The sequence below is a fragment of the Stegastes partitus genome, unplaced genomic scaffold (genome assembly GCF_000690725.1).
Source record: "Stegastes partitus isolate 25-593 unplaced genomic scaffold, Stegastes_partitus-1.0.2 Scaffold470, whole genome shotgun sequence".
In the NCBI taxonomy this organism is placed as follows: domain Eukaryota; kingdom Metazoa; phylum Chordata; class Actinopteri; family Pomacentridae; genus Stegastes; species Stegastes partitus.
In genome coordinates, this window is record NW_007578201.1 from 130,099 (window position 1) to 157,519 (window position 27,421).

Genomic DNA, 27,421 nt, shown 5'->3' on the forward strand with positions numbered 1-27,421 from the left:
AGGGTTTCTGGCGCTGCAATGGGCTGATAAAAGGTTTGGTTTAACGCCGAAGGACCGTTAAGCAGAGCAACAAAATGTTTTGAGATTCTGGGACAACTTTCCTGCCCAGAGTTTTGATTTACTGTATTTTCTCCTCTCAGGCTGGATACCAGATCACTCAGCAACGGCAGCCAATTGCAGTAGATGGCATGCTGACTTACAGCCTCCTCGGAGGGAAAAAGAGGAGCCAGGTGATCAGAAAAAACGTCCAGATCAAGCAGATTCAGCTCGAACAGGACAGCGGCAAGAGTCTCCACGACGACGTCCGCAGCCAGACGCTCATAGACCTCAACAGAGCAGGTAGCATGAGAAAACATTAGTCTGTGCGCTACAGTCTGTCTTTTTCTTGTTGTTGACAAACCCCATGCAGAGCAACAATAAATTGAACCTGCTCATCTGCTAGCCAAATCTTGTTACAGCTTATTCCTCTGAGCCACAGTCCTTCATTGTTTCCCAGGAATCATTACAAACACATCACTGAGCCACGGCGTCGCCCTGGGTGACATCTTCATTCGTTATGATGAACATGGGCGCTGTAGATTATTTTGAGTGAACCACCACGGCTGAAAATAGTGTCTGACAAAAATGCTAATTACTGCTGTTGGAGTAAAGTTGTGTGTAAAGCAGCTGTTATAGAAAATTCATTACCCAACTGTTTTGAATACGAAATGAATCCGTTTTAAAAAATTATCTTTGTTAGGAATCAATAGACTTTAGGCTGATTGCTATAGACAGCAGAGAATCTGGAAAAGATTTGAGACATTACCACATTGTTGGACTTTTCCTAATATTTATTGACAATGACAAATACATTTTACAGTATAGCACTAACTTTTTTAAAATTTTTATTGAGCACTGGTGGAAAAGAGCTATAGACAGAGATTAAATATAAAGTTGCTCAACAAAGCAAGTGCTGTTGTGGTTTGTCACAGAGCTCCGCGGGGTAGATACCTCAGAGATGTTAAACACAGCTGTCTTCACATGCGTCAGGTGTAGGTCTAATGGAGCTGGTGATGGAGCCAGACATGAGCTGTGGAGAGGAGGCTGCAGCAGCTGTCAGAGAGCTTCAGCTCATCCTGCAAGCCCTGGGCACCTGTCAAGGCAACATGTCTGGTATGGAAATCTCTCTGTGTCTCTGTCTTCCTCTGTCTCTTTTTTTTCGAGCTGCCACACTTCTGAGGCCAAACTTATTTTTCTCCCCACATGCATCATTTACTATTTTCTCTTTAGAGGGCCAGCTGAGAGTGGATGCCAACGTGTCCGTGCACAGACCCGGTGAGCCTCTGGGCGTCAGGACAGAGGTGAAGAACATCAACAGCGCTCGATACCTGGCCAGGGCGATAGGTAAGCACCGTAAAGAGTTTAACTTTTTTTTTTTTATCTTGTGTTCATATGGCGCGTCATTTTTGGCTGGAAGATGCATCATGGGTAAAAATGGCAGTCGTTGTTTAGCATTTCCACCTTGAAACTGCAGCGTACTGATGTAGCAAACCTAATGAAGCATTCTGTATCATTTTTCTCCTTCAGAATCAGTTTCCGGTTCTTACAAAAAAGGCTAAAATTCAGTATTACTTTTTGCCGTTATGTAGTGTAGAATAGTTTAAGTGTTTGAGGAGAGTCATAGGTGAGCTGGTGTGCTCGAGCGGTGCAGAAAGAGGCAGAGGCTTTATAGATCTGTACATTCTAGGTGCTGTCTGAGTCATATTAGGTTGGAATGGTTCATTTTCATAAAAAAAAATACTTCGAAACATATACCGTACTTTTTGGACTATTGAACGGACCTGACTAACCCACTAACTTTAAAAAGAAAAAAAAATGTACGTATATAGGCCGCACTTGTCTATAAGCCGCAAATGTCCACGTTGCAACATGAGATATTTACAAAGAAAGATTTTTGTAACTTTTAATTAAATACGTACTGGTAGCATACACAAAGACGTACTGTAAATGCTTTTTTCCAAACAGTGACTGTAGCACGGCTGGTTAAAAAAAAAAAAAAATACAGTAGCCTACCAGGAAAAGTCACTGATCGTTATCTTCATCTTCCTCCTGCAGACTAAAACCACTGAAGTCGTCTTCTTCAGAGTCAGAATTGAACAGCCTCAGAATTCCTCTGTCACACACTTCCTCGGTCTCTCTTTCGTTGTTGCTCTCAATGTCACTTTAGGCTCGAGGCAAATTCGTAAAACTCCTAAAAAGCCATAAATTAGCTGCTTCATTGTTTAAGCTGCAGTGTTCAAAGTGTGTGGAAAAAAGTAGCGGCTTATAGTCTGGAAATTACGGTAATGTTAATAGACAGCGATGAGTTTGTCTGGAGAAGACCTTAAAAACTCAGTAAATCTGATAACTACACATCACTGCTGCTGTATGTGTCTGTACAGCTAATATGAAGCCAGCTTTCGTAACTTTGGCACAAAGACAGGAAACGGGAGGTGAAAAGTTAACAGTTTAAAAAATCTGCTTACCAGCACCTCTAAAGCTCGGTAATTAACAAGTTGTTTAATCTGTACAAAAACCCATCATGTACCGGACTATTTCTTGGCTGAGACCACTAACTTCCTGTCTAGTCTCCACTGGTTGCCTGGCAACTAGTCCTGGCCAAGAAATAGCCTGGCAGATAGCCTCGCATAAAATGGCAAGTTACTTTTAATGTAATTGAATATTTCCATTTCATTCTGCTGTACGTATCTACTCCAGTGCGCTTCAGAGGGGGATTGTATTTGTTTTTCATCCATTAGATTTTACAGCTATAGAGCAGCAAAAGAAGCACATGCACAGCCTAACAAAACATCCATATTTTTATGACGTCAATTCCTTAAAATAGGATCATTTGTTTTATGAAGAGACATTAAGACCAACAGTAAATACATAACTTTAGGACTGATGGCCATTCATGAACAATACCTGTGTGACGGCAGCATGTGATTGTGAACTGACTTCTTGCAGCTACTCACTTAAAAAAAAAAAAAAGGTTTTATGTCAGCCATAACTGCTCATTCAGCTTCTCTTCAAGCTGACAAAGAGCCCCAGTCAGAAAACTTCAGTATTTCACATGCAGGTTTTTTAAGTGTGGTTTGACATACTGTGGTGCTGCGCTTGAATTATTTATCAATAAAGTTGAATCACATTTACTCTGCTGCTGAACTGCTATTTAAAAGTCATGGAGAAAAACACTGTTTATCAGAGTTATAATGTGGCAGCACTCGGAGGCCTGAGGATTGCCAGTGTGTAACAGCAGGTGTTTGGCATTTACCACCAAATTATATTTGTGGTCCGCATTTATGTTCCCTTATATTCACCAGACTATGAGATCCAGAGGCAGATTGACGTCCTGCAGAGAGGGGGGACGGTGCAAAACGAGACCCGGGCGTACGATTCCAAATCAGGGTAAGAGGATGAAAAAGCAGCACCGTGAAGCCAAGATCTAGCCACTACAACACCCTCTGACTGGGATCTCTGCCTGGTTCATTAGTCCTGAGCTTTGCTGAGGACGAACCATCATGGTAATGATGATGAATAGAGCCATTTGGATGCTGCCGTCGTCCTCTGTTATCTGTGAGCTATGTGCTACTCGTAGGCTTATGAGCTCACAGAATGAGCCTGCTCCCACACAGCTGAGGCCTTGATCATCTTCTAGTGCTCTGCCTCCTTCCCATGAGGCCTTGCATGTCCAAGGTACATGGCGAAGTGTGTTAAACAGCGTGTGTGATGGCCTGTGATTGGCTCTTTCTTCTCGTTTCTGTGGAAGTGGCTACAGATCTGACAAAGCCGGTTTAAACACAGCGAGGCCGCCTGAAAGGGATCCACAACACATATGCTCACATTCTTGTCTCGTTATGCTTGGTTGAGTATTTTCATCTTTGCTTCATCTACTGATTGTTTTCTTAATTGATTTATAAAATATCAGAAAACAGATAGAAATGCTCATGACAGTTTCCTGTAGCCCAAGTGGACGTTTTGTCTTGTTTTATCCATCCAATAGTCTAAAGATATTCAGTTAGCTATAATAGTGAAATTCTGTTTTATAATATGCACATCTTGTCCTCTAGAGAGACCATCCCTATGAGGGACAAAGAAGGTCTTCAGGACTACAGGTGAGTGTAAACTTGTGGGCATCCTGCATAGTTGAAACCAGAAGTTTACGTACACCATATAAAAAGACATATAACCTTTTTTTTCTCACAGTTTGACATTAATCAGACTAAACTTTTCCTGTTTTAGATCAGTTAGGACATTATTTCTATTTGCTAAATGCCAGAATAATGAGATTTTTTTACTGCTTTTTTCAAAGTCAGAAGTTTACATACGCTAAGATTACTAAGCCTACAAACTATTTGGGAAAACCCAAATGATGATGTCATGGTTTTGGAAGCTTTGATAGGTTCATTGATAACATTTGAGTTAATTGGAGGCACACCTGTGGATGTATTTTAAGGCACATCTCAAACACACTGTTTCCTTTTGTGACAACCAGTCTAAAGAAATCAGTCAAGATATCAAGAAGAGAATTGTGGACCTCCACAAGTCTGCTTCATCCTTGGGTACAATTTCCAGATGCTTGAAGGTTCCACGTTCATCTGTTCAATCAATTTTACTCAAGTATGAACACCATGGGAATGTCCAGCCATCATACCGCTCAGGAAGGAGACGGTTCTGTGTCCCAGAGATGAAGTGTTTTGGTGCAAAATGTGTGTATCAACCTCAGAACAAAAGCAGACGACCTTGTGAAGATGCTGCTGAAGCTGGTAAGAGAGTGTCATTATCCACAGTGAAACCAGTCCTGTACCGACATGGGCTGAAAGGATACTCAGAGAGGAAGAAGACATTACTCCAAAAGCAACATAGAAAAGCCAGATTACAGTTTGCAAATGCACACAGAGACAAAGACCTTAATTTCTGGAGACATGTCCTGTGGTCTGATGAAACTAAAACTGAACTGTTTGGCCATAATGACCATCGTTACATTTGGAGGAAAAAGGGGGAAGCTGGAAGCCTGACAACACCATCCCAACTGTGAAGTACGGGGGTGGCAGCATCATGCTGTTGGGGTGTTTTGCTGCAGGAGGGACTGGTGCACTTCACATAGTAGATGACACCATGAGGAAAGAACATTATGTAAAAACACTGAAGCAACATCTCAAGACATCAGCCAGGAAGTTACAGCTTGGGCACAAATGGGTCTTCAAATGGACAATGACCCTAAACATACTGCCAAATTATTTACAAATTGGCTTCTGGACAACAAAGTCAATGATTTGGAGTGGCCATCACAAAGCCCTGATCTCAATCCTGTAGAAAATCTGTGGTCAGAGCTGAAAAGGCGTGTGGAGCAAGACGGCCAACAAACCTGACTCAGTTACACCAGTTCCTTCAGGAGGAATGGGCCAGAATTTTATCAAATCATTTGCTTGTGGAAGGAAACCAAAAAAGTTTGACCCAAGTCATACAGTTTAAAGGCAATGCTGCCAAATACTAAGGAAACATATGTAACCTTCTGACTTCGAAGAAAGTAATAAAAAAATCTCTAAAAAAAATTATTTCTCTCATTATTCTGGTATTTATCAAATATAAACAATTTTGTTAATCCTAACTGACCTACAACAGGAAAAGTTTGATTTAATATCAGACAGTGAGGAAAAAAGAATCATGTGTCTTTTTATACTTTATATGTAAACTTCTGGTTTCATTTGTATGTAGATATAGACATGCAATAACAATATCAGAAGATGATCCTGCCCTCACTGGAGACTAGGGATTGTCTGGGTAGATGGAGAGAAGTAAATACATATCAATCAAAGCCTGGACTGCACTTGTGTGTATGTGTGTCTTCTCTAGGTGAGCGAATGATAGACGGTTAGGTTTAAGGCTGATGGAGTCAAATGATTAAGGGAGCTAGTGAAATGTGACAAGTGTGGTGTCAAGAGGACTATTAGTATCTCAACAAAGGCCAGCCTCTTTCTCTCGGAGCTTATCTGGACTGCTGATAAAGCATTCTCCCCGTCTCCCTCGTCTCCCCCTGCCTTTTCTTCAGGTTTATGCCGGAGCCTAACCTGCCCCCTCTGATTGTGTATGAGGATAACGCATCGCTGCCCACTGGCATTGATGCGTGCCAGGCGGTGGTGGTGCAGAAGATAAAAGAAGGGCTGCCAGAGCTTCCCAGTGTCAAAAGAGACAGGCTGGTGCAAACGTACGGCATCCTGCCGGAGCACAGCTTCACTCTGGTGGTGAGTTTCTGAGTGAGTGAGAGCAACCAGTGAGGAGGAAGTTGCTTCACTGAATCCTTCCTTTTAATGGCCATCTGATCAAATCTGAGTGGAGTTAGCTTGGGTACAGCTCTGCCTGAGTCTAGCAGGAGGCAGCTGTAGACTGATGAACTCCGATAATGTGCACGTGAAGTGATAAAACTGCTCTTGTGGTGTTTGTGCTGCAGAACGAGGATGGGCTGGTGGAGTACTTTGAGGAGGCGTTGAAGGCGACCAAGAAGGAGCCGAGGAAGGTGATTGGCTGGGTGACAAATGAGCTGTTGGGTCACTTGAAACAGCAAGACCTAAGTGTGAGCCAGAGGTGAGAAGCACATCAACAGATCCCTTCATTTTACAGTTGTTGCTCTTGTGGATGCAGTGATGTTCTCCAGCCAGAGACTTAATTTTCTCCTCTGAAGTGGTTGTGATTCGCTCATTCACATTATATCTTTTGCACAATTTACTCGAAGATGTTGTTGATTTCAGGCTGTGGTCAAAGGAGCAATGAAACATGTACAGATAAATCTACACATGCTAAGATGGCCTTGTTGTTGCTGCTTTTCGCTGAATTTTCTCCTCTTCAAGGCCTCCTGATAGATAGAAATGACTGGAAGAGAAAATCATTAAATTATTCATTTGGAGCATTCAGATTTAGATGCTGACCAAGAGCCACAATGCCCAAAATCTAGAGTTAAAGCCAGGAAACCTTGTTACTTTTCTTTTCCCTGGATTTTAATGTCACCTCTTCACAATCTGTAATGAAGGCATAAGAAGAAAAACAATCCACTCTCCAAATCCAGTCTGTGTTTCCCAAGTTTCTCTTTTTGTTCAGGTGTCACCAGCCATTGCATCAGGAGTTTAGTTCTTGTGAGACACTGTGATGTCATGCCAAAATAAATGTTCCCCTCGGGAGAAGAAATACGGCTCCATATCCGGTGACTCATGATTTAACTTTAGTCAGAGACACGTCAAGGAACAGACTCTTTCATCACAGATGATTATGCAGGCTTAAAAAGCACATACATGAACATTAGATTTTTAGTTAAATCAATAATACCCAAAGCTTAGCACATAAGGAGGAGGCTGGATGGTGGTGGTGGTGGTGGAGGGAGTCCTGGCAGCAGACAGCGTTGCCATGTGCGTATCAGCAGAGCGAAGTTGCAGTCGAGCCAAAATTTGCCTGACAGAATGTGGCCAAAAACAGAGGGCGGGTGGGGTGGTGGGGGAAATAGTGTGGGAAGGGTTGTAAACATGAACCGCAGGAGCTCGACTATGAACAGCAGTCCAAAAGGTCCAAAGTTATGCAGTGTTTTATCAGACATTTTACTGTTATTAACCTCTGTCGCTGTCCTCACGCTCACTACAGCCAAACAGCATCTTTTCCTGTCTGCAGCATGTTTTATTTCACCGTGCGCTTCTAAAACAAGAATATGAACAAACCATATTTCCTGAGTGAGGGGACGATTCCATCACTCTCTCAAAGGTGAACACTGGATTTCATTCACAAGTCAAAATTCATGACACGTAGGAATGAAGGAGCACCTAAATACAGTCAAATGCTGCATTCAATGGCTACCAAGAACAAGGAATTTCCAAATCTCTAAGAAAACTCCACCAGAAGTCGAATTTCTCAATCTCAATATCCACATTTTACATCTTCCCCCTAAATAGTAACTATATATAAATACAGCTTCTCTACTTGTGATGAGTTAAATGTCTGACACCTTAGACAGCTTACCTTTTGCACCTAATTCGCTCTTCTGTTTTCACAATTAAGTGAAATGACAAGTTTGTGTTAATCTCAGAAAAGCAACAATGCAAAGCAGGAGGATGTGGTGTTGTGGGGTTTTTTTGTGCATCTAATGCAGAAAGGTCACAAATCAGGCCATAGCAAGATCTTGCTTCCCACTTCTGAGGTGCTTTGAGTGCAGCAAAGTACTGAGAAGTATAATCGTGTGCATGAGTGCAGCTGACAGCCACACAGCTGTGAATGATGTGGTCATCCTGAACCATGAATAAAACAGCTGATGCCAATCTCTTAATGCAAGAGCGGCCTCGGAGCTCCACCTGAAGTAACCCCGCGCATCATATTAGTGATGAATGTGCCGGTGACGGAGGTCTGTGTCATGGTTTTATATATCAGCTGACACCATTTTGAGGACACAGTCACAGTTCTGATTTATTCCATTCACCCAGCGGTAAAAAATAGTAAGCGGGTATCTACTGAACGAAGTCAATGCAACAATTGCAGCATAACGAGAGTTATAATGAAAAATTCACTGAAGTTGTAAAAATTAAGTCGACTTAGCTGCTACCGATTCTCACCCTTGACACATATTGATACTGTACACGTTGGCTCAGCAGAAGGTGCCACTAAAATCTAAGTTATTGAATCGTTTCCTCTTTATTCCCCAAAAACGTTGGATTAATGAGCGTTTAGCTGCAGCAAAAGATGTGTTGTTTAGAGTTCAGAATAGTGTTTTGTGCTTCATATTTATTTGAAAACAAGAGCTTTAATTATTCTCATCTATGACTCCATACCAGTGACGTGAGTTCATAAATAATTCGATATTGCTCAGTTCTTTACGTTTATCAAGGGCAAGGCCCCCTTTGCTGGCAGAGGAAAGTCTGTTTTGAAGTTAGTGAAATCATTACTGTTTGGGCAAAGCGTTGTTTCGATCTCTTCTTAAATGAGGTCTGGAACATTGTATCGACAACACTGGAAACTTTTTGAAAATCTTTATGATTTTATGTATTTTTTTTTGGTGGTCATTTTGTTTGTTATGCATATAAACATAACACAAATATCCATGCATTATTCAGCACAAAAATGACAAGGCACCACTAAAAAAAAAAAAACAGGCAAGAAATAACCTCTTCCTGCCTTCCTCCCACCCTGGACCTTCTGGACACAAAGAATACTGATATGAATGTTTATATTGTAGCATTTGCTTGTTCACAAAATGAAATGTTTTCTGTTTTGCCTGCTGCATGTTGGCAGGCCGCTGTTTCATGCTTGCAATGTCTATGAAGTCAAGTAGCTATCTTTGCATATTGACAGAATGAGGTACTTTCCATCTATAAGCTATTATTCACTTGGCAGCTCTAAGACTAGCTGGTCAAACACGTGCCAAGTTGTCATTAGGTGACAGGACTTCTGGAAAGTAAGAAATTGTTTTGGACAGTATGCTTGGTAGCATCTCTGAAACCATCCTGCAGAACCTTTGGACACTCCCACACCAATAAAATACGACCCAGTGCATTTTGATTGCACGGTTTGGTGACGATAAAGCTTTCATTTTGCGGGGAGTGAAATATGCTCTTTGTATGAAATTAAAATGAATAACTTGATGGTTGGGATTCCTGGAAGATAGTTGGACGTTCTGCCAGATTGGTTTCCAATTTTAGTTGGAGCTATTTGAGGAAAAGCTCTGGCCTTCCATAATCAGTCAATAGATGGGGGGCTTACTGGAGGCCTAATGCAAGGTCAGAGCTGTGAGAGATGGATGTGTGGAGAGAGGTATGTACTATAAGTGCGCATCACTGTGCAGAGTTGGAGGTAGAAAGCGAAAGATGTGCCCGGTAGATTGAAAGGTTTCTGGATGTTTTGAAATGCTTCGAGGCCCATTGGACCATAAATGTCACAGACAGTGGGCACCCTTTTATTGAGGAGAGGAAATTCGTTGGCTTCCCAATCCGAGGTTATTGTGAAAAATGAGAGAGCGAAGACAAAAATTTTGCAGTGCTTTTTGGAAAGACGCCAGGTGGAGATTACTTAAGTAATAATTGAGCCAAATTTTATTCTTGATTGTTTAAGTTTTAAAGGGTTGAGTGGATCAGATCTTGTAATCTGAAAGAAGACAAAGGAGGAAGCAGCGATTCACTACGTGTGACACAAATGAGCAGCGGTTCCTCTGGAAGCTAAGTTTACCAAATCCCCCTTTGCTGTTTTGCTTTTGGAGAGCTGGCAGTTTCAGGCTGTGTTTATTATTCTCCCATACAGATGCTAGAGAATGAATGTTTTGTGAATGGGTTTTAGTGTTTTTTTTAAGGTATCGCTGAAAGTTGATTTTTGGAAGGACATTTATTTTAATACTGGAGGTGTGAGAGCTTTCTGATCTTTATACATGTATGTCTTCTAAATTAGTAGCAACAATCTTATTGCTCTGTTGGAAAGCACTTAATATAGATATATAGGAACAACTTTTCTTCATTTGACTATTTCTGTCATGAGTTCCTGCAAATGTTTTTAATAATGTTTGTTATGGAAGGCTTTGGGGGGGTGTGTTAGCAGAAAGATTTGGGAACTATATAGTTAATCAACTTTATTGCAAGTAATATTATCATTACGGTATTGAACAATGTTATTGCACATTGCAGAGTTTCTTCATATTGTGCAGGCCTACTCAGTGTTTTCCGTTTTGAACTGCAGGTATATTGGATCTGGAGGTTGCAGCAAAGCAGATTTACCCCAGTTAACTTTATATCCTGAGATTGGGCTAAAATTGTTGAATATATATTTAGTAGCTGCAGAAGAGAAAGTGGGACATCCTGGATAAAAAACATTTTATAATCAGCATTTAGAGAAATATTGTCTTTTTGATTTTTTTGATGTAAAGAGAAGTTGTCATGGTACCAATCACACACCCGTTGCCTCCCACTATTTCTGTTCACGGCACACTACCACGCTCATTTCAACTCTTTTCATTTTAGCAGTTCACCTAAAATGGCAGTTTTATAGTTACTGCATCTAAAAGAAAAACGAGGCAGGTTGGAGTCATCTGAGTTGTTGAGTCCTACTGAGATTAGCAAAAGAGCGCAGTGAAAATTTCTCAGAACTAAAAGCCCTGAGTCATTACAGAGCACATGAAATTGAAGTAATGGACTGACGTCTGCACAGATGCTGTGAGCTTTACTTTATCTGCCATTTCCAGACTGTTGTGAAGCATTTGTGTGTGAGTAAACCACAAAGTGGCTGGTGTTTATTTTTGCATAATGTTGCATTTGCTGTGGTTGAAAGGAGGAGAGTTAAAGAAAAAACAAAGAGTGGTCAGCAGGACTGTCAAACGCTGCAGGCGGGTAAGAAACTGAGTCATTTAAGTACTTGGAGAGACATTTTGAGCCAAGAGGAAATAACTGGCAATTTGGGTAGCAAGTAAAAAGGTCTTGATGAGCTATGTTAAGAACTGCAAGTGTGTCCTTTTTTTTCCTCCATATAATCACTGGAAGTATTAAAGTTTTCGCCTCTGCTGTGCCGTCAGGTCAGCCCACACTGCCTCTTTGCTCCCCTGGTTCTGAGCCGTTGAGTTGGATAAATGAAACGAGAAATGGGGGAGCACACTGGTCAGACAGCTAGAGAGGTGAAACTCCAGACGTGTCATTAAGAGCTTCCACCGGCTCAGACGAGTCGCTCTTCCAGGGGTTCCCCTCCTCAGAGGAGCCGCTGCTGGCGGCTGTCGATGAGGCGAGCTCGGCGGCAGCATGGTGACAGCGTGATGACAGAACTGTGACACGTCTCACCAGGCCCGCATGATGTTAGCGTTGAAAATGGGAAAGATTTGAAAACAAGTATAATGAGGATTCTCTATTTCGATCCCAACCTTCCCCACCTCCGGATAAGGTCAAGTAGCTCTTTGTGTGCACCAGCCGCACAGGTTAGGAGAGGAACCATTGCTCTATTTGACACATTAACCGAGTTTATAAAGATGGATACTCGTATTTTTCTGCGGTGCCCGTGCCAGGTTTGGAGGAGATTTAGCTGAGATAGACTGGCTTTGAATGTACACTGAATGTTGGTAGCAGCTATTTGATTCCATTAATCTGATAGCCTGAGGAATAAACAAGCAGGCATGAGAAAGACAAAAAACATTACGGTCAAATCACATAGACTGTCTGGTCCTTTCGGTCTGACACTCCCACTTTTTCTCTCTCCATCTCCCCTACCATTTATATCACTAATTCAAGTCCATCTATTTAAGTGTAATTAAATTACCCCTTGATTCGATTTCAGCCCAATCTCTCCCTCTGCCCTGGCCGAGCTGCTTGAGCTCCAGGAAACAGGACACATCTCCTCTTCGGTTGCCAAGCAGGTCAGTGAGCTCCACAGACCATGCAATTATCCCCCTTCTGTCTGTCATTCAGTACGCACAGCCCGGCCAGCGCTTGTTTTGTATTCCGGCTCTCACCTGCATCTTACGGGGTTTCCCAGGTGTTCCAGGAGATGTGGAGGTCATCGGGCAAGACGGCCCAGCAGATCATCCAGGAGCACGACTTGGGGCTTGTTAGCGACACCACACAGCTGCACAGCATCTGCCAGAAGGTGGTGGAGTCGCATCCCGATGAGGTTTGGGGCAAAATCTCACATGTGGTTACAAATAAAAGGAGAATATTGTGCATGTTTTGTGTTTTTTTGATGTGTATTGTGTTTTACGTGGCCCCCTGTAGGTTCACGCCATCAGAAACGGGAACAAGAAAGTGCTGAACAAGCTGATGGGTCTGGTTCAGAAAGAGACCAAAGGTAGAGCTGACCCAGTTCTGGTCAGAGCAATTCTACAGGAGAAGACGTCGTGAAGGTCAGACTGTTGGGTTTGAAGTCAGCGCTGACCTTTAGGAAGCAATAAGACAGCGATGCTACGCCTCTGTGTGGAAATGTTCATATGCAGATTAACTGTGGATGTCTGGCAGCACATGAAGACTGGTCTTGTATGAAACCTGAGGCTTTGTAAATCTTGAACAGTATTTTCATTTGACTACAATTATGTTGTGTATTTATATGTGTTTGGAAAGTAATAAACTTTCTCAGGTGATCTGGGGCAGCATTGTGTCGCTATTCTGTTTCTGGACGGCTTTAACGAACCCCCAAAATACTGTAAAAAACGTTTATGTTGATGCAAAATGATGAGATATTTGATGTGGCTTTTATGTGCAATGTTTCCCCCCCTAAGAAATCATTTTTGCTTCAAACTCAGTGGTTGTGACTGCGAGGAAGGGTGGAGGGGATGAGCACAAGAATTATATCTCCTAAAGCACCTGCATATAATTTAATGTAGCCCCTTTTTCCATATAACTTAATGTACCATTGGCTCCTGCCATTTTGGCCATTATGGTCATTTGTGAGGCAGAAGATGAAACTGCTGACATGACAGATGCACTCTTGCCGAGAGAGGCAACAAAAGCCCTGCCCAGCGCCAACACCCAGCCAGGAGAAGCAAGCAGCGAGCGCCCCCTTGTGGTTGAAACATATTATATGGCCTGTTATGTTTTTGTACTTTTAGTGCCACATGAACTGTGTTTCCTCTCTGCTATTGGGGACACAAAGCTTAACAATTCTTCTTTAACTTGTCTCCTTAATTTCAACACCATTTTCTTCTACTTTGTGATTAATATTTATTAAATGTGAAGGGAATTCAACAGCTAACGATGGCTGCCTCGTCAGTTTGCATCAATATTTTTGTACATTTCAGTCAAATGTAGTAACGACAGGTTAGTCTATGATGGCATCTGATCCTCAGATCTCTATTATAAAGATCAGAAAATAAAGTAATGTGTGGAAATTATTTATGTTCCCTCACTTCACTGAGCTGCTGAAGCGCATGTCAACGTTACAGGCAGTTAGTTGTGGTTCCTGGTTGTTCTTCGTGAAGTCTGACAGCATCCAGTGCCCTGGATTTTGACCCGTACACATATTTTCTCTAATTTATCCCACATCCATTTAAAGTTTATTGCTGATTTTTACTTTCCACCCGTGCAGTGACCCGTTTGCACAAACAGGCACTAAATGGTGCAGTCTACTTGTCAAAGCGATGTTTATCTTGTGTATTTGAGCAGAAGTGATGCACAGGATATTTATGAGCGGCTCAAACAGTTCTCCATCACACTTCGCTTGAACTCTACTGTATGTCACAGTCGCTGCATGAGAATAAGGAATATAGGCTCCGGTGTTTAGACCGAGTTTTGAACAAAATCTGAGGAGGGATGTTTGGAAACTAAATGTATTAAACGAGGGCATCAGTGTCTACAGAACAAACAGCTGCAAACTACCTCTGGCAAAACGGAAATAATTTATTGATGGTGTCAGCCGAAACCTGCCAGGCAAAGCATCTGGGTTTCTTGTTTGAAAACCTTTCTTCTTTTTTTTATTTAGCTTAAGGGTCGACACATTCAGCATATCCAGTTTCATTTACCAGAATATTTCTTTATTAAAAGAGGCATTCCTTTGTATCTCAGACATGAACGACAAACAGCAACCCATTCAAATCTCAAACAGAAAACAGACGTGACTTTGTCAGAAAGGATGAGTCTTTGGAATAGAAACCTACTAAAGCAGAGACTGGTTTACAGTCTTGGTTGTTTTAACTGTGTTCATGCCACAGTGCTGTTAAAACCGTAAATGTGTTAACACAGACTGAGTGGCACTGTGGTATGAAAAGGCTGATAAAGTGCTCTGAAATGTTCTCTAACCAGAGAGAAATTCCAACTAGTCTGAGGATTACTGATATTGGTTCAAGTCAGTTAGCACACAAAGATGCATCATTCACCGTCTGTATCGCATCAAGTGGGAATCAACTGTATTTCAACTGGAACAGAAACACACAGCTGATATTTAAACCTAAAGTTAATCTTGTGTTCAAAATGCATGAGATGAGAATGCTGCTTTCAGTGTAGTCCACAAGTTTACAAGATGGAGTTGTTTTCAGTTGCCTTTCTTCACCATTTTTCTGCCAATAGAAAACCATGTTCACATCTACTTAAAGTAGTACATTATCTCAGAGTCTGAATCTTTTCATAGCTGAAAAAAATCTCATGTCATTATTTCTCTTTAAAATTCAGCATTGATTAGAGTTCTGTATCAGATTATCTCAGGAAATGTTCAATTCCAAATCGATTTCCACATTAAATTATGAATGAACTGCTTCTTTTTATCGGGTCGTGAGCAGGAAGCGATTGATTCTGTGCTCCTGGAAACTGAATTTAATGACAACTAAGACTTCTCTTTGCACTTTGACAATGGACGGCTTCAAGGGGGAAAAAATGACAACAAAAAACACATTGCTTTTTCTGCTTAGGCTGTAAGATTTTGTATTATTCCTGTTTAATTCCTTCAGAAATGAGGCAATAATGTGAACTAAAATTGGAACTTAGGCACCAATTTACAAGTATTTATGTGTTTCCGGTAAATTCATTTCGTAGATTTGTAACAAAATATCTCTCTCGTATCGTTGCATTTGGACATTCGCACTAACAACCATGTGCAACACCCGGACTAAGATAAAGGCGATTTACAACAGAACAGGTTGCCCCTGGTAACTGCTAGTCTGAATCAGCAGATGCAAAACTTTCCCAACAGTGAGATTTCAGACGGATCACAACTAAAACAACACAATCTCTAAATAGAAGAAAGCCCTAAACTATCACCAAAAAGCATCCAAGATAACTTTTTTTTTTTTTTTAAAGAAAATGGCAATAGAAAGTCAGTCTCAAAAAAGCTTAAATACCCCTTCCCATTATGAAAATATCCTAAACTCAATTATACCCGAAGGATCATTGATTTGCATAGTGTTCTATGTCCCCAGAACATTTTCTTCTTTCAATATATACATTATAAAGCATCGCTAAAGTAAGGCAAATTAAGTATAGCACTGAGAAACCTGGTTTTGGTGCTCTGGTTTGTCAATCTGTGCAGATATGGAAAAGACATAGAGCCCATCATGTGAAAAACCAGTACACTGTAGGAAAATTACTTCACCTAAACGGTGATTTAAGAATTAAGAAAACAGAACCTGAGGTACCATCGTGAATCAACAGAAAAAAAAAAAACACCAAAACAATCTATATCTAACACACAAGGGTTTTGTGGAAACACCACTTTGTGAAGTGTGAAGATAACAGTGACTAATCTGTTTTGCCAAAAAGAAAAAAAAAATGTAATCGTGTAACAGTTGCATAAGAATAAAGTGAAAGTTTGGATGTGTTTCTGGGATGCTGCCAGCGGTGCTGCCAGTCAGCTACAGGGCGAAAATAAATCAGTATTCAGTGTAATCGCATGGCAGCGAGGCAACACTCTTGAAAAGGCCACCTGAGTATTTTAGAAAACCACACAGAGGAAAAAGTCATCTTGTTGTGGTTGGAGCTGGTTGTAGAAGACATTCAGAACAAGGGCAGAACCCTGAAAGTTCAGATAAGGGCTGATGATTGATAAAAATGTCAGGTTTTTTTTTCTTTCTTTGAATCACTTCTCTACAGTCTTTGGTTGGTGGACCTGGAGCACGCCTTGATGAAGATAATTGCTGGTGTAGGCTTCAGCAACCAGGTCAAGATTTTCCAGCTCAAGGTCTGGACCTCCTCCTTGGCTGCCAAACCTTCTACAGGAGTAAAATGAAGAAATGATCTTTTTAAAAAAAAAAGATGATTTTGCTTGGAAAATAAATAATCCATATTTTTAAAATAGGTCCAAGAAGTTGCTTCATCAAGTAGTGCCTGAAAAGGACAAATGTATATCAAAAGAGAGTGTTTTATAATCTTTCGGAGTTCGATTCGGTCTCGTCACAGAGGCCTATTGGGACTCAACTACTCTTCCATTGGAATGTAAGATAAGATGGAGTGCTCCTGTGCAATCGCAGCCAGTTCTTTGAGGAACTCCGTGAAGAGGACGGTAGCGAAGACCTCTGTCCGATCCAGAGAGATGGCTTTGGGTTTCGGCGGCGGTGAACTCTGAAGGATCCTTCCCCCGTCGTGGTGGTTGGAGCCTCTGCCGCTGTTTTTCGCTGAGAAAACACAAGGACTGAATAAGTAACAAGGACAAACACATGGATAATCAATACACAGTGCATGTGCCAGTTTCAATTGGAGGCATTTTGTAAATATAATACATTTCTGTTACTCATTTCTCTATTTACAAATCATTTACATCAAAAAGTAGATTCTGCTTTTCTGCAAAAAAAACTGTAAACACATACAAAAGACAGCAATCCACTTTAGGAACTAAAAAATTCCCTTTAAAATTCCCATCCTGGTCTCTCGACTCTCCATAAACATTCCTCCAACAACATTTTTTTTTTTTTTTTGTGGCTTGTACTACTCTGAAACCACAGGGAATCTAGTTCAAAAACATGAGTGAAGCTCCAGGGCGTGAATGAGACCGCTGCTCAGCTGCAAAGATACACGAGTTACAACAACAAAATCAAGGAGAATTTATTCTGGTTCTCAACAGGAGCCAAACACAAGTGATCGTGAATGCAGATGTTGACTTGAATTATTTCTGGCAGCAAATTAGTGAGACTGAGGCAGCGGTGGAAAGGAACTACGTACATTTACTCAAGTACTTTTCTGCTACTTTATACTTCAAGTACATTTCAGAGGCAAATATTGTACTTTTTACTCCACGACATTTTTTTTTGAATAATTTTAGTTACTAGTTAATGAACAGATTTGGATTTCTAATATAAAATACAGTCAACAAATAAGTTATGATGTGTTATTATAGATTAAGCTGAAACTTCATTAATCTCAAAGGGGAAAATTCAAAAGCTAGAAAATAGTTAAATCACCTTTCTTGGTTCATATATTAAAGTGAGGAACACTTGAATAATAACTTTATATATGATGCTATAACCCAACAGTAAAACATATTCTGAAATATGCCATTCTGCATAATGTTTGGTTTACTTTTAGTACTTCAAGTATATTCTGATACATGAAAATGATAGTACTTTTAAGCTTAAGTATGAATTTAAATGACATGTTGATTCTACAACATCTAAGTGCTTCTTCCACCTCAAGATTGAAGACTTAATAACAGTGCTACTCCTAAAATTGCCACTAAAATGCTTCCCAAAATAGAAAAAAAAAACACAAACAAACTGTCTCACACCCATAATTCTCACCCTGAGCTTCTTGAGTCTATATCTGTTTAAAAATCTGACTGTTAGGTTGACTGTAAACACACGACAGCTTAAAGGACGAGCGTTTGGTTATATAACGCTACTGAAATATAAACCAATAGCAGCACGTTAGCTTAGCTTTTAGCATTAAGACTGGTAGCAGGGGGAAGACTGCTAGCACCGTTCTGTCAAAAGCTACTAAAATAATACACCTAGCATCAACTCTAAAGCTTGCTTTTATGTTGTTTTTTTTATTTGTACACAGACAAAATCCCACGTATGTCTTTACACTAAGCTAAGCTAAGCTAAGCTAAGCTAGCTCAACTGATGGCTGTAACTTCATATTTACTTTACGAGATGGGTATCAATCTTCTCGTCTAATTCTTGGCAACAAAGTAAGCTAAATGTCTAACTAGTCATTTTAATTGTTGGCATCATAGGAACTGGTTTTACTCCAGTTTCTTGAGGTTTTCAGTTAAAATTGTGTCGGAATAATTCTAATTTAAGCCAATCAGGTTCAACTGGCGCTTCAATTCCTGGCCACTCCAAGTGCCAAAGCGTCCATGAGCAAGACACTGAACCCCAACGTACTCTAGACCCAAGCTAAGGTGCAGATAATTTGTCACTGATTTTTAAATAATAATATATTTGCCATTTAAATACTTGATTTTTCATACTATTATAGATTTATACAGATTTCAATCAGAAAAAGAAAATTGCTGCCGGGTTGTATTGTCACCTGTTGCCATAAACGTTGCATCCCTCGCCAGTAGCCAGTGTTGGGCGGCAGTGATCAGCTCTGGAAACTCCTTTCTGCTGGCAGCCTGGTCTTCTATCTGGTTCTTCACAGTGGCTAGTACCTGAAAAAAAACAAAAACCACAGAAAAAATACAAAAGATCTCATTTATTTCTGCAGATTTTACATAGTAATTACATTTCAAAGTTCATCCAATGAACTTGTGTTCTCAATTTAAATCTCACTTGTGAAACCACAGCTGCGTATTTGTATTACCTGGTAAAGGGAGCGAACAGTCGGCTGGAAAACCAGGTTGGTGTTCAGGAGGAATGAGCGCAGCAGCGGCTGAGGATAAGCAGCCAACTGGGCCAGGATGCCCGTCAGCAACAGGTTGACATGAAGGGAGTTGGAGAGCATATTCTCCAGACGGGACAACAGCACACTGACAAAAGGCCCTGCAGGAGGAGTAGTAATAAAACATTCTTTTTGTGCTGTTCAGATGTATTTTCTGGTAAATAATAAGACAAGTGCAGAGCCAAGGTTTCCCTCAACTCACCCGTAAAAGGCATCGACTGGTTTCTGCTTGTACTTCCACTGCGAAACCTATTTATTGTCCCAAATGGTGAGTGCACTTTCTCTGGCTCTGGTGTTTCTGCAGAGAAGGAGGTGAAATCCATCTCCTCTTCATCCTCCTCCTCCACTGGTGTGACAGGTTTCTTTACCTCTCCATCAGCTTTGACCTGTTTTCCACCCGCCTCAGTGTCCAACGTACGAATGAGCTCCTCATACTGAGCCAAAAGATCTTCACCCGACCCAGCAGCAGCCGTGTTTTGGAGGTTGGCGTTACAATCCTTCTGCCCCTTGGCCTTTGTGTCCACGCTGTTCTTGGCGTTGTCAGCCATCACAGAGGTTGGAAGCGTTGGACTGAGCCCGTTTTTCGGGGAGACTTCTGCTGAGCCTGGCTGGGTCTCCTCTGATTGTGAACCACTGGGTTTGCGTTTTGCCTGGTCGGCGCCACTGGTGTCTTTCTTTGCAACGAGATCGTACACCATGACGTCATCCTGGAACTCATTTTCCTCAATGTATGAGCCTTTAACCAACATGATGGCTGTTCTCCTCATCTCCTGGATGTGCTTTGGGGGCTCAGCAGGAGGCGGCTGTGCAGGTTTAGTCTCCATGGGAGCCTCGGCGGTCTGCACCGGGCACGCATCGTAACTATCGTCCCACTCCAGCTCCAGCTGGGGGACGGAGGGCGGCTCTGTACTCGGGGGCAGGGAGGGTCGAGGGTGCGGCACCAGGGGCTTCAGGACTCTCTTGGGAGCCACCTGGGTTTGGCGACTCTTCAGCAGCGGCTCCTCCAGGACGCCCGGCTGGTATTTCTCAGGAGGCGGCTCCTCGCCGTCGTATGGGGCTGACCAAACCTGGCAGGCCCGAATGCAGCTGCTGATGCTGAGACGGGCGTCGTAGAGGTAATGAAGATAGCTGACATCAAGGTAGATTTCTGAACCGATGGTGCAGGAGTTCCCTGAGCCATCATCCTCTTCTGAGAAGCTCTTTTTTTCCTCTGGTAAAAAAAAAAAAACAGATAAGAAATGTTGATAAAAGCCGGCGTGCAGAGCCTCCGCTCAGCGCTCACACAGAGCAGAACTAATGAGTTTGACATGTAACTACAGGGGGTAAAGTGATGTAATGCAGCGAAACAGCAGGAGATCTCACTATCTGATAAAATACAATCATCCCTGTTATATGTTCACGTTCCAATTAAATGCAGATCAACATCTTACAGCGCGCCATATGTCTGAACAGATTTTGTAAATGTAACTTTAATAAATTATTCCTTTTATTTTCATACTTTCGCTTTAGTTCTTCCAACGTGCGCAGAAAACGATTTTCCATTTCCCTCCATTTGTTCTGTTTGTTTTGACAGCGTATAAGTCACGACTGCTACTGAGGTTATAACATCCACTCACTCAGACAGCGTTATGAATAGTCAACTGTGCTCGATTATTCTCCTTGCGTCTGATTTGAAAGCAACAAAAACATCCATAAAAGCTGGCTGCGAATGTGGCCGATAAGCAGTCATTCATTTATAACTCATCTGTAGCACATACAGTACTTAAATGCTCAAATAATGCACAAGGACAGCCCAGTAGTGTGGATATGTGCTGGCTTTAACAGGGTTAGGGGGCGATTTTCTGACTCACTACTTACAATACTTACCCAGTCAATTCAATTTAAGTAATAATTAGCTGTACTACATTCAGCTAGAAGGACAATTCCATTTTTTTTTTTACAACTTGAATCTTTTTTTTTGCTATTCTGGGCATAATTCCTGTCTGTATAAACATTCTCATACTCAGAGAATTAATTGCTGAGAATATGGCAGCATTACAAAAAAAAATAATAAATTCAGACAGGGCAAGACACCAAGCTAGTTAACAGAATTTAAACAAACTTCCAGGTTAGCCAAACTCACAGAACTCGGAAGAGACAACAAAAGTCAACTTATTAAAAGCAAACTTCTAGATTCATCACCAGTGTAGCAATGTCATGGTGCATAAGGGAAACTGTTATCACAACCCAACAAAAACTGCAAAAAAACAAGACCCAAATTGTACTTAATCAGCCAATATTTTTCCTTTCATGTCCTCTCCTTGTTACCTGTGTTGTCGCCACTGCCGGGAGTCTCTCCACCTTTGGAAAAGAGGATGGATTCCAGCTGTCGGAGGGGCGGGGGGCTGCGGTCAGGAGAGCAGCAGGACGGCGTTAACGCCAGGATCTTGGCCGCCGATACCGAGTAGCAGTCCCTCTCCCTCACTACGCGTCTCTGACTCAGCATCATGTGGTTGCAGGGGATCAGGTACCTGGAGAGGCAGGTGGGACGGGATGTTAGGAGAACCGACGGGCGGTCGTGGGAGGAGGACAGGGAGGAGGGGGGGTGAGGCGACAGATGGTGACAGCGGGAGGCGGTGAGTAAAAGCTCATGGTCGTAAACCAATTAGATGCACCGCGCCTCATAAGTGGGAGAAGTCAGCGTGTGTGCCACTCACCTCAGTACGAGCTGCAGCATCACATCTTCACAGTATAAGCCAATGAGAGTGCGGAAAAGTGCCAGTGACACGGTGCCCAACTGGAGGGTTCGATGGAAAGACACAAAGAGACACATTAAATCTAATGAGGACCAAACAGTTTGTTTTTACAAAACAGTGCTCAAGTGATCAGAAATTGCAAAACTGCATTACAGTTTTCATAATCAGGTGATTGTTTAATTTAATATATGAGGAGAAAGTAGAAGAATTCACAGCACTCTCTGGTCTGAACTTCTCAAATGTCAATATGTTTGAATTGTTCTGCAAGTTTACTTTAATTAGTTGGACAACATGTCTGAAAACTGACGCTCCATTTGTGAGATAAAGCTGGAAAAAGCAAAGATGTTGAAATCAGTGTTGTCTGCAGCCATGCTAGAGTCAGGCTGTCCTGGATAAACGCTGCACGATGACGATGTTGTTATTTAATATATTTATAGCAGTTTTCAGATAAAGAGTTTTTTGTCCTTAAGATCCTGCATTGCACCAAAATTAATAATGCACTGTAATAATCAAAAATATCCCCGTTAACATTTAGTAAAACAAAAAAAAAAAACATTAAAAATTGTATTTTGTTTTGTTTATTCCATAAAAAACAACAGTGGCATGATGTTATCCAACTGATATTTAAAAGGGAATCGTGAAAATGAATGAATGATTGGTCGTTTGATCAGGACTGGTGACAGCTATCACTGTCATTAGTTTGGTAGCTGATATTGCTTGGCTCGGTGCTCATATGTGCAGCAGCAGCTTTAGAAAAAGTCAGACCATTAAGCCCTGAAGACTCATCCTTTGGGGACCATGATTGCTGGAAATCTGGACCAAAAATTTGGACCCAAGTGAATGACTGAGTTTGTCGTCCCCATGACAACACTGATAACGACCAGACATTATTAAGTGGTCTTTTTTTAACTTATTTATATGAATATGAATATGTTCTTTTCTGTTTTTGACAGGTGTGTCACAGCGGACACTTACACAATCAAACAGCATTGTAAAAAAAAGTATTTGTTCATCTTAATGACTCAGCCCTACTGAAATATTTGAGCAAGATATCTGATCATATACTGTTTTAAAGCAACGACATGACAACAGGATGAATCACTGCCACTGATCATCACCATGGCAACAATGTGCCAACTTTGGGCCTGACATTTAAAGTTTAAACCACGAGTCCCAGAGCTTCAGGGGTCATTTTTAAATCTATGAAACCTGTTCCTGCATCATTAAACATGACTCATCCTGTGCTGTGTGAGCATCATGTGTGTGTTTTTAAGACAAAAGCTGTGTTTCCTAGTTGTGTGTACCTGGAAAGGCGTGTTGATGCGGCTGACCAGAGTGTCTAAGATGTGGACGCTCTCGTGTCGGTGGAGGAGGATGAAGGAGAGGAAGGTCTGCAGCAGGGCTGGCTCGGAGACACTCCTCAGGAAGAGGTCGAGGTACGCTGTGGTTGTCATCACCTCCTCGAGGGTGAGCTTCACACAGGTAGGAATGAGTCAGCAGTGAGTGTGTGTCACTTATAAAACAGATTAAAGCATCCCAGCCAACTACAATTGCATATATTTTTATTCATGTCTCATCCAGACACGCGTCATATTTTCCTTTTTGTTCTGTGTTTTTTACACACCATCTCCTGTAATTTAGAAATAGACTAATGCTGTCCAGAATAAGTATAGTTACTGGGGAGAATGGCAAGTATTTTATGTGGTATATGTACATTTATATATATATTACATTAGGTAAAAGACAACATGAAATGAGAATGCCAACCTTGTGGAGTGCTGGTGCGAGGACAGGCACAAGGAAACCGTTGTAGATGTAACTGACCAGCTGGTCTCTGATATCCGGGTGCGCCACCTGGGAACAGTCAATGTCAAGAGACAGTGCAGTGAGTCAGAAGGTCACAGCTATTTACCACATGTGAATAGACATTTTCACCAGGCGGAGGCTCGTGCGCTCAGCCCCGGCACACGTGTTTACCTGAATAACAGCGTTGCAGAATTCCAGCGAGTTGAGAAACTGGACGAGCGAAGGCATCCGGAGCCAGTCCTCTCTGTGCAGGCAGTGCCACTCTTCACTGTGAACCTCCAGCTTAGTGGGCAGAGATGAATACAAGCCGCTCAACCCTGTGGCCAGCACCTGAGGCAGAGTGGAGAGGCAGCATTAATTGACTGTTGTTACAGATTATATTTATAATAATGGTCAATTTCACTGATTTTCTAATAGTAAGACGCAGCATGTCAATACGAAGCTATTTTTATCCACGCTTTGGTGATTCCTGACTTTTCCTCCTGCAGCTTATTGAAAAAAGTCAACAGCTGCACACATGTATCAGCTCAGCACTCTTACTGGTACACTGGAATGGAGACAGTTGCATTTTCCAGATGGGGAGGCAACTTGAAGGAAGCCTTCTGAACTGTAAAGTATACTGTGTAAGTAAATTAGAGATTCATAACTTTTGGAGTGAATGAGGACCTGGATCTCAGGGTCTTCTTGTAAAGTATCCTGTCAGACTAATCTGCCTCTAAATCCTAAAATATGTTCCAATAAAAAGAACATTTTTCCATAAAAATGCTTTTCTGTCAATATACACTGAACAAAAATATAAACACAACACTTTTGTTTTTGCTCCCATTTTTCATGAGCTGAACTCAAAGATGTGAAACTTTTTCTATGTACACAAAAGGCCTATTTCTCTCAAATATTGCTCACAAATTTGTCTAAATCTGCGTTAGCGAGCACTTCTCTTTTACCGAGGTAATCCATCCACCTCACTGGTGTGGCAGATCAAGATGCTGATTAGACAGCATGATTATTGCACAGGTGTGTCTTCGGCTGACCACAGTAAAAGGCCACTCTAAAATGTCCAGTTGTATCACACAGCACAATGCCACAGATGTCGCAAGTTTTGAGGGAGCGTGTAATTGGCATGCTGACTATAGGAATGTTCACCAGAGCTGTTGCCTGTGAATTGAATGTTCATTTCTCTACCATAAGCTGTCTCCAAAGGTGTTTCAAAAAATTTAGCAGGACATCCAACCGGCCTCACAACCACGTGTAACCACACCTTTATGGTTTGTATGTATTTGGATATGACACTCCCACCATCCTCAGCTGTACTTTGTGTTTCAAGCTAATTTGCAAAATTTCAGCATGCTCACTTGCTAAACTCAGACAGCAAAGACGATAAATGTTAACATCAGCATGCAGGAATCGTCGGGGCGAGCTTGTTACCACGCTGACATTTAGCTCAGAGGACTGCTGTGAATAAGAGCAGCCTCTCAGAGCTGCTGGCGTTGCTGTAGACTTAGAAAATTTGTCTTTTTAAATTAATTTGCAGGTAATTAAAGACCAAATAAAACAGACAAGAGAGTAGGTGTAACAGTTTGCAGAGGAGGTGCTCTTTTTTGGACTAATCCCAAATACAGCAGTTGTCCTGTAGGACCATTGGCATCATGTAATATATACTGACTATTGAAAATCATTTAACATAAATTAATCACAGACAGAATATTATGGGCATCGTTAAATGTTCATGAGGCAGTGTACCATATGACCCACACGATCTTCTGTATATACAGCTTATCTGCTGTCAGTTTTACCTTTTGCTTCAGCAGATTTATGACAGTGTTTTACTGCTCACTACAAAGCAAAATCCTGCTGTAAATCCTGTCCTGCTCTCTACCTTTTGATAATGTAATGCAGATATAAGCTCAGTGAGCGCTGCAGCAGCCTACATATCAGCCCGGTTGTCCTCACACGGCATACTTATGGATTTATGCCTCCTACAGGTCGAGCTCCGAGACCTTTATGAATATTTGAGCAGTAAAGCGTTCTGCAATAATGACCACGTTATAGCAGTACAGTCACTTGTCAACATAAGATTCAGTCTTTTCTTTGTCAAGTAGTTTCTACAGTGTAGGACTTCAAACAACAATCGAGCCGCAGTCTCATTTAACTGTAGGATGAGTGCTTCATTAGTGTTGTAGTAATGTATACATCCTCTATAGGATTATCCCACTGTGCCCTCCCTGTGGATGCCAATGGAACCAATTAAATCCAGACTCTTGTTGTTCAACTGGCATCACATCAAAACCCATTCTTCACGACGCCGTCTGCAGCTGCGGGTGAATTGCATTATTTACATGGGATTAGCTTACAACCGTGCTGTAATCTTATGAATCCAAGACATTTGTAACATTCAACGCCAGATCTTTTAACCTTGTTTTAAGTGGGCTCATGAATTTGTCTGTATATTTTGGACTGATTATTCCACCCAGGGTCTCAGACCTGCCAGAAAATAATAATAATGCAGCTGACTGAGGGGGATGATTAAGGATAGAACAACTCTTTTTACATTGAACTGCTAATAAATTAGAAGAGAGAAGAAAAGTCAGGGGGATAATTACAGACACAAAATACAACAAGGCAATAAAAGCAAGACAAGGAGAAAAGTGCAAGTAGTTTTTCACTGAGGACTGACCGGACAGAAGTAGGTGTTCACTGCGATGTGTTTGGCCACTCGTTCGTTCTCAGCAGACAACGACATAATAAGCAGCAAGGCATCTCTGGCCTGCTGGCCCACTGTGCCCTCCCTGTGAATGAAGGGGATGAGCAGGGAGAAGATGAGGAAGTTGGTGGCTCCCTGATCCTCGCTGGTGTGGAAGAACAGCTCCAGAATCGACGGGTCCTTTGCCAGAACGCAGCACAGCTGGTTGAGCAGCAGCACCAGCTCAGCTTCCACCGCAGGAGCCGCAGTCCCCGAACAGGAGGACAGCAGCATCATGAGCGGCCGCAGGATGGGCTTGTGATGCAGCAGAGGCTGCTGCGCCTGGCCCACCAGCATCTCATACATCTTCAGCTGCTCCAGCTTCATGTCGTCCGTGAACTCCCGGCGGAGGCTCCACACAAACAGGCGCTCCATCACGTTCTCCATCACCACAAACTCCAGGATGGGGCCCATGGCTCCTGCCTGCCCGCTCTCCTCCTCCATCAGCAGGAAGAGCATGTGCTCCACATAGTTCTGCACCGCATTCACCTCGTCTACGGAGATGGAGCCGAAACGAGAGCTGCTGCCAGAGCCGGCGCTGAGGTTGATGACACCCAGGGACGGTAGGGTGGAACTGGTGCGCAGGGGATCATGCTTTTCTAGGACCTTCACCACCTACAGTAGGAGACACACAGAAATAAAACTTTAAAACACTGTATAAGCATTCTGTGTTTAATGTTGATGTAAAGACCTCCAACTACAAAATTAGTTGAGTTCATGAGCTGAGATGTTTCAGCAACATCACAATTATATCAGACAAATACCAGATACCAGAGAATTAGAGTTAAACAATCAAGATTTGCTCAGAGATTAATCTTCAGTTACATATATATATATCATATATACATAATGGTTCTTTCTCTTTTAAATCTGTATATTCAGTCAATGCA

General features: G+C 41.8%; 2 protein-coding genes across 2 annotated transcripts in view; one reads left to right on the forward strand and one right to left on the reverse strand.

Moving 5' to 3' along the window:
• gatb (glutamyl-tRNA(Gln) amidotransferase, subunit B) overlaps nt 1-13,096 on the forward strand; it is a 36,865-nt gene extending 23,769 nt beyond the window's left edge. Inside the window, exons 5-14 of the mRNA XM_008286784.1 lie at nt 141-339; nt 1,030-1,152; nt 1,270-1,383; nt 3,342-3,426; nt 4,089-4,133; nt 6,071-6,263; nt 6,470-6,603; nt 12,292-12,370; nt 12,490-12,624; nt 12,726-13,096. Of these exons, the coding sequence (XP_008285006.1) occupies nt 141-339; nt 1,030-1,152; nt 1,270-1,383; nt 3,342-3,426; nt 4,089-4,133; nt 6,071-6,263; nt 6,470-6,603; nt 12,292-12,370; nt 12,490-12,624; nt 12,726-12,851 (1,233 nt within the window). The 3' untranslated portion in view covers nt 12,852-13,096. The remainder of the gene's footprint in view (nt 1-140; nt 340-1,029; nt 1,153-1,269; nt 1,384-3,341; nt 3,427-4,088; nt 4,134-6,070; nt 6,264-6,469; nt 6,604-12,291; nt 12,371-12,489; nt 12,625-12,725) is intronic.
• A 1,358-nt stretch (nt 13,097-14,454) lies between these two features.
• Nucleotides 14,455-27,421, reverse strand: part of fhip1aa (FHF complex subunit HOOK interacting protein 1Aa) — a 40,233-nt gene continuing 27,266 nt past the window's right edge. The window contains exons 4-13 of the mRNA XM_008286785.1: nt 26,466-27,146; nt 23,963-24,121; nt 23,753-23,839; nt 23,290-23,457; nt 21,947-22,026; nt 21,558-21,760; nt 19,453-20,460; nt 19,173-19,351; nt 18,900-19,020; nt 14,455-17,044 (exon numbers count right to left, since the gene is read on the reverse strand). Coding sequence (XP_008285007.1) covers nt 16,848-17,044; nt 18,900-19,020; nt 19,173-19,351; nt 19,453-20,460; nt 21,558-21,760; nt 21,947-22,026; nt 23,290-23,457; nt 23,753-23,839; nt 23,963-24,121; nt 26,466-27,146 — 2,883 coding nt within the window. The 3' untranslated portion in view covers nt 14,455-16,847. The remainder of the gene's footprint in view (nt 17,045-18,899; nt 19,021-19,172; nt 19,352-19,452; nt 20,461-21,557; nt 21,761-21,946; nt 22,027-23,289; nt 23,458-23,752; nt 23,840-23,962; nt 24,122-26,465; nt 27,147-27,421) is intronic.